Source organism: Mytilus californianus, unplaced genomic scaffold, assembly GCF_021869535.1.
Source record: "Mytilus californianus isolate M0D057914Y unplaced genomic scaffold, xbMytCali1.0.p SCAF_7, whole genome shotgun sequence".
Lineage (NCBI taxonomy): Eukaryota > Metazoa > Mollusca > Bivalvia > Mytilida > Mytilidae > Mytilus > Mytilus californianus.
Window position 1 is genome coordinate 55,256,824 of NW_026262723.1, and position 14,813 is coordinate 55,271,636.

The window sequence follows — 14,813 nt, forward strand, 5'->3', positions numbered from 1 at the left end:
GCAATACGAGATCAACAAAACAGAGATTTTTGTCATGAATTCTATTCTATTCTAGTCTACAATGTTGGAGAGTGTCCTTTGTTGAATATACACATAGACCAAGGTGAGCGACACAGGCTCTTTAGAGTCTCTAGTTATCTTTTTGATTCGAGCGTCACTGGTGAGTCTTTTGTAGACGAAACGCGCGTCTGGGGTACAAAATTTCACTCCTTGATTCTATGATGCGTTTATTTGTAATCTTAGCAAACATGTACATATTTACACAATCTTTTTCAAATCAAACTTTAAGGCTAAATCTTTTTCAGAAACATTTTTATTTGTAAGATCAGTTTCGTGAAAAAGAAATGCTTAGCGAATAATCAATAATGTTCAAATAAAGTTGCTAACAAAGTTTTGTCTAATTTGTCAATCTGTTAGATTTCGCACAGGATAAATAAATTAAATATTCATGTATATACAATATATGTACAATGTCGAGCATTTCTCTTGTTTCATAGCGAATACAAATAAATTCGGTATTTTTGACAATGTACATACATTGTTTTTATTCGGCAATTTATATCCGGTCATTTCAGGTTAAGTTGTTTCAATCCAAATTTTCAAAGAAATCGATATAGTTGAAACACGGACCGCAAAGAAGACACCAAAATGAACGGTCACACAAACAGAAATATTTACATTACCGTTTGCTCAATATGGAAGAAGAATGACAGAAGACTTTATTCAGGATAAATATATCTATTAGGTCATTAAAATCGAATTATTGCTTCCCAATTGGGTCTATTAGAATCAAGTGTAACAAAAAAGAAAGTTTTCATCAACATGTGCTAAATGTTTCATTTCAGGGGAAGACATTTCAGAGGATCGATTCTTTCAAGAACATTGTTTGGACATTGATGACAATTTCACAATAGATGGCTGTCCATCATTGTATCTTGACACAAGCGACTTTCACTTAGATTTTGAACCAGCACTCGAAACCTCAAATATTGAATGCAAAGGAATAGAAAACAATACTAAGGAAAATTTGTTAAACCTGTGTAAAGACGATATATTTTCAATATGCGATGTCAATCCACATGCCGTAATTGGCTCTAAGGGACAGGAATGCATGATTTACAATAAAGATATTGTTTTAGAATATTCTTGTACAGGTTAGTGAATATTAAACAAATTTGTCTCCAACTATTCATTATACACTCAAAAGGTAAAAACTCAATAGTGTTTGTGTGTGCGCGCTATTTAAAGGATTCCATATAGTTTTGATCCTTATCTATTTTATTTTGTATATGGTGATACGTAGATAATAGTTAATTTGTGTTTTCATATCGTTGATTCATCAACATTTCCCTCCCTTATATTATTTAATCATATCTAAAACTAGCGAACACATCTTAAACACTGTCTAGGTAAATAATGAAGTCAAATAGCAGCAATTAACATATGAGTTACGGGCAAACTTTGAGGCGGACTTTCCCTGTTTGTTAACTTTTGGAGTAATTTAACCATTCGTTGGATTTCCTTTTGGTTATATAATTTTATTGTTATATCGAATATTTAGCACAAATTGAGTTAAAATGGCTAATCAACTCAAAGATGATGAATTAAAATGCTAAATGACTATCTAAAGAAAAGAATGACAATGAACAATGTTTCATAAAACTTCTACACTTACTTACTACAATATTAAGATATTAGAAATGAGAGGCCATAACAGATAAACTTTAAAGATTCAGCAACCTAACGACACGAGATACACATCGCCAAAACCTGTGCAACAAATAAGGTGTCAATTAAAATACTACAAACCAGTAAAAGTCTGAAATGGCCTATATCTGTACTCGACTGTACTGATTTTTACTCGACCAGTCTAAATTGGTCTGAAATTTACTTGATATTACTCGACCCCAATCTTAATCATACTCGACTGTACTGATTTGTACTTGAACCTTATCTTTGTCATTGAAAAAAGTCTGAACTATTACTCGACCAGTCTGAAACATTCTTAACCCATTCTCGACCACTCGACCAGTTCTCGACCTATTTTTTCAGTCTGAACCATACTCGACCAAAGGTCTGAACAATACTCGACCAGTCTGAACCATACTTGACCAATAACCTCTACTTTTTTTAATTTTAACTGTTTATATAACTTTCTTTTTAACTGATATGACAACAGCCACAATAAAGTAAAGATATATTTTTACAGATTTTTACATCCTTGCATGATTTTCAGATTTATCAAATCTTTAAGTCTGAGTCTTGGTAAAAAAAAAGACTGAATAATATTATATATATAAACATATCTAAAAGGGATAAACAATTTAAAAAATGATTAAAATTGTTCTTCTGATCAGAGGTAAACTATAAAGTAATACCTCCTGCTCGGGACACATTCATCAAAAAGAGCACACTTGGTCAGATAGTAATAAATTTTAATTAACATCCTTTGAAAATTAAACAAGATGTTGTAAAACTTAAATCGCAAGGACTTTTGAACCCACTAGAAAAATAATACACGAGTTTAAAGAAACTAAAGGCTCTCAAGAGCCTGTTTCGCTCACCTGATTCTACTTTGGTTTTGGAAATCTTGTAAAAATAGATAAAAATCATAACAGATACTCTAATAATGATTGAGGTCAAATTTGGTTTAACATTGGCCCCGTAATTTAATCAAAAGCAGAAATTACCAATAAATTCATTGAAATTGTAGAAAATGACTTTATAAGGACAATGACAAATCAGCTACAAAGTAACAACACTTGGTCAGCACCTCAAAAGAAACATTCATACAATGTTTGGTTTCAATCCATTAAGTGGTTTTCTAGAAGAAAACATTTGTATATATTTCCCATAGGGTCCTTTGTTAAACTAAGTCCCCCATTGGCAGCCATCTTGGTTGATGGATTTGCTACAAAGTAACAACACTTGGTCAGCACCTCATAAGGAACATTCCTACCATGTTTGGTTTCATTCCATTCAGTGGTTCTTCAAAGGAAGACTTTTGTATGTATTTCACATAGGGTTATTTGTTAAACTAGGTTCCCCGCTGGCAGCCATCTTGGATGATTGATTGGCTACAAAGTAACAAGACTTGGTCAGCACCTCATTAGGAACATTCATGCCATGTTTGGTTTCATTCTTTTCAGTTGTTTTCTTAAAGAAAACATTTGTATGTAATTCCCATAGGGTCCTATGTTAAACTAAGTCCCCACTGGCGGCCATCTTGAATGATTGATCGCCTGCAAAGTTACAAAACTTGGTCAGCACCTCATAAGGAGCATTCGTGCCATGTTTTATTTCATTCCATTTAGTGGTTCTCTAAAAGAAGACATTTGTATGTATTTCCCATAGGGTCCTATGTTAAACTAAGTCCCTCTCTGGCGGCCATCTTGGATAATGAATCGGCTTCAAAGTAACAACAATTGGTCAACACATCATAAGTAACATTCATGCTATTTTTGGTTTCATTCCATTCAGTGGTTCTCTAAAAGAAGACATTTGTATGTATTTACCATAGGGTCCTATGTTAAACTAAGTCCCTATCTGGCGGCCATCTTGAATATTGGATCAGCTACATAGTAACAACACTTAGTCAGCACCTCATAAGGAATATTCATGCAATGTTTGGTTTCATTCCATTCAGTTGTTCTCTTGAAGAAGACATTTGTATGTATTGTCCATAGGGTCCTATGTAAAACGAAGTCCCAAGCTGGCGGCCATCTTGGAGGATAGAACGCCTTCAAAGTTACAACACTTGGTCAGCACCTCATAAGGAACATTCATGCCATGTTTTATTTCATTCCATTTAGTGGTTCTCTAAATGAAGACATTTATCCTGGTATCTATGATTAGTTTATTTATATGTATTTCCCATAGGGTCCTATGTTAAACTAAGTCCACTGCTTGCGGCCATGTTGAATGATGGATCGTCTTCAAAGTAACAACACTTTGTCAGCACCTCATAAGGAACATTCATGCTATGTTTGGTTTCATTCCATTCAGTGGTTCTCTAAAAGAAGACATTTGTATGTATTTCCCATAGGGTCCTATGTTAAACGATGTCCTCCGCTGGCGGCCATCTTGGATGATGGATCGGCTTCAAAGTAACAACACTTGGTCAACACCTAATAAGGAACATTCATGCCATGTTTGGTTTCATTCCATTTAGTGGTTCCCTTAAAGAAGACATTTGTATGTATTGTCCATAGGGTCCCATGTTAAATGAAGTCCCCCGCTGGCGGCCATCTCGGATGATTGATCGGCTTCAAAGTAACAACTCTTGGTCAGCACCTCATAAGGAACATTCATGTCATGTTTGGTTTCATTCCATTTTGTGGTTCTCTAGAAGAAGTTCAAAATGTAAAAAGTTAACGACGACGACGACGACGGACGACGGACACCAAGTGATGTGAAAAGCTAACTTGGCTCTTCGGGCCAGGTGAACTAAAAATAGAACTTCTATTTACCTGTAAAACACACCTGTACTGAGGTAATTTAACGTTATGAAGGTGCTTCGTATGTGCCATGTCTTAAATTTTGACAAAACTTTATTTATCATTCTAATTTTTTACTGAAACTTTGGAACACAATTTCTTTTTTAAAAGGTTATCAAGGATTGCTATGGAAGTTCTATAATATTAAATTCTTGGTGTTACAAAACAAGGGTGTCATTTTTAAAATTTAGTAATTAGCTTTGTTTACAATTAAAAAAAAAAGTTCATTGCCTTATTAGATAAACTCGACTGACACCATCAATTTAGAATGTAGGACAGAAGTCACAGAACAACAACATTTTTGTATTTTTCTTTTAATATATAAAAGCAATTTTGTAAACAAAAATGTCTTCTAAAAAATCAATAATGATCAAAAAATTGTTAAGAAAACATGATTTAATTTGATAAATCTTCATTTTTCAAGGCATTTCACCAATTTCCTTAACTGTATAACATGAATAAATGTAATAAAAAGTAATTATTTCATGTTCTTATTCTTATATATTCAAACAATTATAAACAAATTATTTGTGAATTTTTGTCCTGACGTGTGACTTTTTTTCCCATCAAATTTGTGACTTGTGACTTTCTGTCCGTTTACCTAAATTTTTACCAGGCTTAAGTTATTGTTGAAAATTTTCAGTAACCACAAAATATATATCTGAACATTCAAAAAGTTTTGAATAACATTTAAGATATTTTTATAAAGATCGAAAGTTCTAGTATTTTTGATGTACATAATGCAATGTGAACATGATCATGTATATAAAAATTCATTTAACTAAAAACTTATTTTACATGCATTGCATGATATTTTTTTAATCGGACCAGAAATCATTCCTTTGATCATTTTGTTTTTTTTTATTTTAGAGGTGATATATATGATGAATATGGTGTTGAAGATTTATATTATGTTTATTGAGAAATTTTGGTTTCAATGCTATATTAAATACATTTACATTTTGGATTTCAAATTGTTGTTCAAATTTATAGCCAAGGGAAATAACTAAAAATTAGTTCCTAAATTGATGAAATACAATAGATAGATAGATACAGAATTAGGTCTAGGATGGTTAAGACTTGGTCGAGTATGGTTCAGACTAGGTAGAGCATGGTTCAGACTAGGTCGAGCATGGTTCAAACTTGGTCGAGAATGGTTCAGACACTTATAAAATGGTAAAGTACTGGTCGAGTAAAGGTCGAGAACAAGTTCAGACTGTTAAGTATGGTTCAGACTACAGTCGAGTAATATCAAGTAAATTTCAGACCAATTCAGACTGATCGAGTAAACATCAGTACAGTCAAGTACAGACATAGGCCATTTCAGACTTTTACTGGTTTGTAGTGAAAGTTAAATGACTCCAAGACTTATACTAATGTATCTACCATTTGTATCTCCCAGTAATTAAACATATTATTTTCGTTGTCAAAAGCTAAAAGAATGCGATATCAAGTTGTATTACAGTGCAATTAGGTAGTTGTAAGTTATTGACATTGCAGTGGCGTGGAAGTATTCGAGTCGCGTCACTCCCCTTAAACAACTTTACGATATCGATAGAGCATATAGTTTAAAATGCAATAACAGAATCTTTGTAAGCACGCTCACATACCCCACGCCCCCACATTTTCACTGGGCAAACAAAATCTAATCAGATTCCTAAGTTCAAAGACTCGTTACTCCCACAAAAGTAAAATGAAAAAATGTTCTTGTGAATTTGCACGTCTACATAATCTGTGGTTTCAGAGGAGTTGCGCTGACAAACTATTCCAGTAGTAAATCATGGCCAAATTATAAGTTCAAATAGGCATAACTACTAGACAAAAAACAATAAATCATAATTTCCTGTTGATATGCACATCTACATAGTATGTCTGTAGTTTCATGAAATTTTGTTGTGTGGTTTCAGAGGCGTTGCGAAGAAAAAACTGCTGCAGAAGTATATGTATGCCAACATTCTAATTTCAAAAGGGCAAAACTCAGTAAAAATAATTTGAATCATAATTTCCTGTCGATATGCACATCAACATAGTAGGTCCTTACCATTTACAAAGCTTCATGAAATGTTGTTGCGTGGTTTCAGAGGTATTGAGATGACAAGAACAGGAACGACAGACGGACTGGCGGACAGACTGATGGACTGACGGACTGTCGACCTTTTGACAACTACAAGGTGTTTAACGACACTAACTTCCCACGAGGGTTTCGCACGGTAGATTGTACAAAACTACTACTACAGTAACTGTAATAAAGATAATTACGACGAAAGACAGGGCAATGACATAATCAGGTATTTCAACCCTTATACATGTTATATGTACTGGAATAAATGTTGTAATTAAGTAAAAAAAAAAATGAATAGAGAACAGTTTGAAGACATTTAATCTTAGACGGCGTTTGTTTTCTTTTTTGTCTGTCGGCATAGGCATGCATGTACATAATGCAGACACAGGTCAAACGATTGGATTTTTGAGTCAACTCTTCCAAAAAAAAAATTCTTTCACCAATTTACTCTTGAAGCATTTTTGTTTATTAAAATCTGATACTGTTTCGTATTTATTGTAGAATTACCATCAATAAATGAGTACAGTACTGTCCCATATAACACGGAGGAAATTGTTGGTAAGTATAAACTAGATATAGATAAATTCATCATAGATACGAGAATTAACAGTGTGTACGCCAGACGCGCGTTTCCTCTTAAAAAGACTCGTCAGTGACGTGACTATAGTAACATGGACAACAGGAAATTATCATAATTAGTTTTTCTAATGTTTCACTGACATTCATTTTTATCCAAAATACCACAAAACTGTGTACATGATATTTCTATTTACCAAAAAAAAAAATTGTAACCAGATGTCAGCTCTTGTCGCATTGCATTTTCTTTTCTTCTCAACAAATAATATTCATAAATGAATGACAAATAACACTTTATTAATTTCGTGCGTCTGAAGCGATTCTCCGGATTTGCCTTTAACCGTAACGCTCAAACTCTGAATTTGAAAGCCAAAGATGTAAATCTCTAAATCGTCCAAGTCTAAATTATATTTTAAACATATGAGAATCAGATAGAAAAAAATTTCAAAACCTAAGGAAAATTATAATTTTTTGTTTTAACAGACTTGACACTTGTGGCCGTGGCCATTGCTGCTTGTGTTGGATTGATTGCCTGTCTAATCATTGCCGGGATATGCATATTCAAACGGTATCTACTACAATTAATATTTTAAGTCAGCCTTATAAATTATAAAATCAATCTATACATTAAACAATGCATCGAGTATACGTGAAAGACAGACACATTCAAAACACGAAACTGCAGAGGATTTTCATAAATGGAACCTGTCGAAACCATAATGTTTAACCCCGCCGCAATTTTGCGCCTGTCCCAAGTCAGGAGCCTCTGGCCTTTGTTAGTCTTGTATGTTTTTTTTTTTTATTTTAGCTCATTTATATGTTTTGGAGTTTAATATCACGTCCATTTTCACTGAACTAGTACACATTTTTATTTAGGGGCCAGCTGAAGCCCGCCTCCGGGTGCGGGATTTTCTCGCTGTGTTGAAGACCTATTGGTGGTTTTCGGCTGTTTTCTGCTTTTTGGTCGGGTTGTTGTCTCTTTGACATATTCCCCATTTCCATTCTCACAATTTTATAATATCATTTCGCACGAGAGTAGTAGGTGGAATTTTTCAACATTTTCGAACAATACTTTTTGAAGGCAATCTTTCTTTAAACATCAAACTTAATATTAACCTTACAAACATAAATACCATGCCGTTTTACCCCTCACAAATGTAGTACAAGTTAGAAATGAAGATAACAGTTCTGAAACAGTACACAACAGAAAAAAAAAAAACACAAAGACATGATGAACCACATAATACAGAAAAAACGCAATCACGATCCAATATATCTGCAACTCTTAACACGCTATTATGAATCAAATTAGTTACAATTTTCAAACAGTAAAAGACCGTAAAAAGTTACGAAAGTCATTGATCTCAATTCTGAAATGTTACAGACATACCACGGCACATTTTATTTTTATAATAAATATGTGTTGGGGTTAAATTTTTGTATTTGAATTATCATAAATTTTAGCTAAAGACAAAATTGAGACAGTTACGCATTTGCTTTGTAAAATCTGCAAATTAGGAATGATGATTATATTTCATGAATTTAATATACGAATTAAAAAAAAATGTCATCAATGAGACATCAATGACTTCCCTTAAACTAAAAAAATAATAGCCAAAAATGGGTCATCTCCTCAATACTTTTTCATATTTTCCACACGAAACTTTTCACAGCACTAGCTTATTGGAAAGCAGAAATCAAATTTATTAGCACTGTTTATTTGCGGCAGTAGGAATTAGACGTTATGAAATATATAAATATCTGAATATCGACATTACAGATTATTACGGATATGTTCCAAATTACATAGCCGCTGCAATCCAATCCTCTTTTCCTCGATTGTGAATTCATGGAATGAGATTTTATATAAAAAGAAATATATGTCATGAGGGGTGCCACCTACCATTTATGAGTACCTGAGATCCTCGATGATTTGGTTATGTTCGTATTTCTTAGTCTTTTGTATCCCGAGTAACGTTTCATAAACTTGTTCGCCTTTTCGTAATTTCGCTTCTTGACCATGGTGTTGTCGGTATTTTCTTCGACTGATCATTTATGATTTTCTGTTTGATATTTTCTGCCTCTGTAAAATCTTTATCGTCACTACCAAAACTAAACTTGATATTATTGTTATATACAAATGCACATTCACGGTTCTACAATCTGTCGATACCTTTAGCTTGGCATTGTACAACGTCATGTTTTTTATCTGACTGTTAATGACGTCTTTACATTTAATCCATTGGATGTGTACTGATTGACATTTCAGTCTAAGAAAAACGATTTTGTAATTAGTTGTTATTGGCTTTGAACTAGCTTTTAGTAACTGCGAGTGCTCTCAGATCTGTACTTTGTGTTTTTTTGTTGTTGTGGGGAGGTATAAATACCCTACTACGTCCGATCTGTGTTTTTGTTGGCTGTTTTTCTACTTTGTATCGATCTGATGAGTTAAGCTGTTTTCAACTGATATTCATAGTTTGTTCATATTGGGTACTGTTACCCAGCTGTCCCAATTTAAGGGGAGGGTTTGACGCCAGCAAACTGGTTCAACCCTGTCACGCTCTATATGTGTCTGTCCGAAGTCAGGAGCCTGTAGTTCAGTCGATGTCGTTGGTTTATGTCTGTCATATTTGTTTTTCGTAATTGTTTTTCGTAAATTGTTTTGTTATAAATTAGGCCGTTTGTTTTCTCAATTGAATTGTTTCATATTTTTCATATCGGGGCCTCTTATAGCCGACTATATAGTATGGGTTTTTCTCATAGTTTAAGGCCGTACGATTGCCTATAATTGCTTCCATCCACTTCGTCTGAACTGTGGTGGATAGTTGTCACATTGACAATCATACATCTCCTTTTTTTTATATTGAAATTGCTTACAAACAAAAAATGAATACTATAATATAGTGTCTCATTTATTTACAGACAAACAGAAAACCAACGAACACTCAACAACGATAACACAAGTCGCAAATCTGACAGTATCAATATCGGTAAAACAAATAAAGTAAGGAGTACAACAAAAATAGATGCTTCCCTGGCTGTTCATGAATATATAGACATTGATTTGTGTAAAGGAACTTCGGTTTCTGATCAATCGAAAAACAAGGAAAACGTGATTGCGTATGAATTAGCAAAGCCTCTAACGTCTGATACTGGGAGTGCCTTTCCATATGATCTAGCGAAACCACAAAGTACGGTTGTTAAAGATATTCGCTCTTACGACATTGGTGGATCGATTATACCGAATGAATGTTCTGCGTATGACACAACTAAAATGAACGATACCACAATATATAACGGCTACAACGAGACAGAAAACATTCCTATTTATAGTCGAACATTTGACGGATTATATGATGTTGCAAGCAGCGGAAAACGAAATGTTAGAAGCGATAATACATATGAGCATTGCGCTATTCAAGACAAACAATGATAACAATAACTGGTTTACGGTAACTTACCATGTCATAAGCAAAGATATGTTAAGTTCTGTATATGTAATAAATCCAAAGACGGATGGCATTAATACAATAATTGTTTTCTAAGTATTTTTATTGGCATTTAAAACTGACGTTATTTATTTTATAAATGTTCAAAACATGAGTGAAGGACAAAAAGTCACACCAAAATTATTATTCTGTTGATCATTTAACACTTTAAAATTAAATGCCGATTTTCTGTTCGGAATACATTTGACCATAAACTCATAGGGAATACATTTTACCATAAACTTACAGTATTAAGATAAATAAAAAACCTGAAAACGCGTACAGGGGACTCAAAATCTTTTTTTCAATATCATTTCATGATTCCTTTGTTTTACAGTTAATAATATTTTATATGAGAATAAGGAGATGTGGTATGATTGCCAATGAGACAACTATCCCCCAGAGTTCAAATTACTTTGATTTTAGAAATTATAGGACATCATATGGCCTTCAAAATGAGAAAAAACCATTAAATTGTAGTAAGCAATTAAACGTATAAACATATATGTATGTTTTTTTATATACTACTATAATGGACCCGGGAGTTTTAAAAAGGGTCTCGAGACAGTGACAGCAGCAAAAATCAGAAAAATGCAACATAATGCACAACTGTTCTACCATAGACGACTAGGGAAATCTTGCTCCCACTTTATACAGCCCTATTCTATTTGTCATTTGCCTCCTCCTCTTAATCCGCCGTGTATTATTTGCTATAAACTTTGATGAAAATAACATTAAATATATGATGCAACAGTACAATAAATACATTATAATATTTGATCCCTTTTAACTCATGGTCTCAACTCCCACGGGGAAAGTTGACCTTAGATGGTATTTGGCTATTTTTTAGGCCCTTTTTGGTCATATAGCTCTTCAACTGTTTCGGTTCTGACACATCTTTAGCTTTCACATATTCGACTTTTGGGATGAAATAAATCCAGAAAAGCGATTCGGATGCATGAAAATAACGTGTTGTTTTCATTTATTTTTTTTATTCAAAAGTTTTAAAAAAAAAAAAACCAACATGCGTATACAATATGCGTTCACTTGTGTAAAGTTAGGTAAATATATTCGCAGATTTCCGTAGATGTATATGTATTTTTTAATAGAAGCTAAGACCTGGACAACCGGTGAAAAAGGATACAATCGTCTGTTATGAATCAAGCGGAATGTGCGGATGATACAATTGAATCCACGAAAATTGTAAATGTTATTGAATATCAAAACTAGAAATATTATATTCTTGTATTTCATATAAAACTCCAGGAATATGCGATGCAAGTATATGTTGCCTTTGTCTATTTGATGGTTTATTAGGGAAGAGTTTGAAAAAAAGAGACTGAAGATGCCAGGGAGATATTCAAAACGGTAAGTCGAGATAAACTGACATGACAAAAATGAAAGACGATGACAAGACAACCAAGTGCACAAAAAATTACAAAGACCATGAAGACCGAGCAACATGAATCCCACTAAAAACTCGGGGTGATCTCAGGTAATCAGATCCTGCTCCACTAGTTGCACCCGGCTGTCGTGTTACTCGTGGTAAGTAAACTTTCGCAAGCATTTGGAAGGATATTGAAAAATGAGGATCCTGAGAAGTCTATTTTTATATGAAAAATTGAAGGATTTGTATGCACCACCACGACAATGAATGACGCATTTACAGTAAACATTGTCCGTTTATTTGTCAGTCGGTCGATCGTTCCGTCCGTTCGTCCGTCCGCCTAGTTTAACTTTTGTGTTTTGGGCTATAAATCCGTTATTAGAATGACATTTGGTCAATCTATATATTAAAGGTAATATAAAAGGACCAATACCTAATTCGATTTGACTTGCATTTTTCGTTTAGTTGTTAAACATGATATCGTTGATCCTTCCTGTTTAATACTTCCAAAATGATGCATTTGTTTTACATTCAGATATATGTTTAAATTCAGTCTAAACATTACATCAAACAGAAAACATTGAGAGAAGAAAAATTCTGAAAACATGAATTATTTTGTTTCACTTCATGTTTTAACATGCACCGGAAACTAGAGTTGTAACAATACCTGAGCTATACAATTTTGAATAGGTCCAACATGTTTACATTGGTGTGGACACGTTGGGTCGATCGGAACATACGTAAATCGGCGTGGATTGCATACAGTGAACTTGTTTGATGTGAACAGTCTTTGCCGTTGTCCATGCATATTTTAGATAAAACAAACAACAATAAAAACAAACTAATGTTATGAAATGTGCAAATACAATATTATCAAACTAAGTATTGTAAAATGCAATGTGTTTTGTTATAAAACGTTCTTAACTTGAACCTTTTATTATTTTTCAAACGATAATTCATTGATAGACAGTATTTTAACTCATAGGAATTTCTGTTGTGTTCACCCGATATAACATGATAGCGAGTCGAAAAAAAACCAATCTGCTCTCGAAAAAAAAACCCGGACATATAAAAATGAATTTATTCTCAAAATGTCCTTATGAATGCAATAACACTATTTTTTGTAAAGTGTATGTATATATAGTTTCCATGTATGAATTTCCTTTGACATTTGCATTCGTATGTGTATAGAAAGGGCTTTGTTTATATTTTGGAATAAAAGCATTTTAATGCCAACTTTAACTTTTATAACACAAAATACTATATGGTTGATAATGTTGATAATGCATTGGTATCACAAATATTAAATCAACTTGTGTGTTCTTGTATATTTAGTTTAAGCATCTGTGTCGCGTCTTACCAGAAAGGAGGTCTGTTCGTTTGCATTTAAATCGTATTCACTCGAAAAAACGTGGTCACACTCGAAAAACACGATCCAATCAATAAAAAAAAAAAAAAAAAAAAAACCACGATCCCAACCGGACGTTATACCTACCGTGATTTTACTTAGAAGTGATTTTATACTACAAGCGGAAGTTTGATATGGATACATAAGAATAGTAAATATTAAGTCCTTGAATTGTCTTTACTTCCTTATGTGTACGATAAAGTGCCTTCATAAAATGTGTGTACATTTAATAACAAAATGGTGAGAACACGAATTTACAAAGTACTCATGTTTGTCTTGGAATATGCACTTTTATGTTATGCGTTGAAAACAGGTAAGTACAGACAGCTGTCGAAAAAATTCCCGTGGTAAAACAACAATATACTTGTGGCCTTTTATTAAGTTTCTTTCATACTGAAATATAGTGTTCCTCGACAAAGAGCAAAACCTATACCGCACAGTAAGCTATACAAGACCCGGAAAATAGTATGGAACGCCACAGCTGTCTGATGTGGAACTCTGATATTACGTTATGTTGTTCTATTATTACTTGATGATAGTTTGTCTTTACATAATATGGTTTTGACATTACGTAATGATGTTTTGATAAAACTCAATATGGAATAGTCATTACATAATGATATTTCGATATTACATGATATGGTTTCGTATTGATTTGATATAGTTTTGTCATTACTTAATATGGTACTGTCATTACTCGATGTGGTTTCACCATTATTTGATGTGGTTATGTCATTATGCAATGTGGTTTTAACATTACTTGATGTGTATGTGACATAACGTAATGTAGTTGTTTCATTACATGATGTGGTTTTGTTATTTCGTAATAATGATTTGTCAATTCTTTATATGGCTTTAACATTACGTAATGATGTTTAAAAATTTGACGATTTTACACTACATAATGTGTTTGTTTCAGTATTTGATGTGGTTATCCCATTACTTCTACGAGGTAAAACCACGTGACCATTTTGGAAAAAATATGTTCTATTTTTAGACCGATTTCCATATGTCGTTTGTGTAATGCGCTTTGGATGAGTACCGCTATTCATTAAGTCAAAGTTCAAATTAAAGTTCAAGTTGTTGTTCATAGTTATTCGGTATGAAAAAGGGGAACGACAGACAAAATTAAGAAAAAAAGTACTAAAACATTTACAGTAATTCGGACATAAGGGGGGTGTCCAAAAACCACTTGCCGGTTTTTCCTTAGTTCTCAAATGGAAGTAGTATTATACTAAATTCGTAAATGATTCCAAGGAACACTGCTTTATCTTGGTCCTGAAGAATAACTCCTATACAAGTTTTAAAACAATTCATGGAGGTTTACAAATTTATTATGTCAAAATAGTTTAATTCGGTAATATTCAATGCCAAAAAAAAACTAACATAGAAATAA

At 33.2% G+C, this 14,813-nt stretch overlaps 1 protein-coding gene across 1 annotated transcript in view; it reads left to right on the plus strand.

Annotated features, from left to right (window-relative positions):
- LOC127709445 (uncharacterized) overlaps positions 1–10,915 on the plus strand; it is a 12,913-nt gene extending 1,998 nt beyond the window's left edge. Inside the window, exons 2-5 of the mRNA XM_052214999.1 lie at positions 846–1,154; positions 7,060–7,116; positions 7,618–7,702; positions 10,057–10,915. Of these exons, the coding sequence (XP_052070959.1) occupies positions 846–1,154; positions 7,060–7,116; positions 7,618–7,702; positions 10,057–10,567 (962 nt within the window). The 3' untranslated portion in view covers positions 10,568–10,915. The remainder of the gene's footprint in view (positions 1–845; positions 1,155–7,059; positions 7,117–7,617; positions 7,703–10,056) is intronic.
- Positions 10,916–14,813: the final 3,898 nt, after the last annotated feature.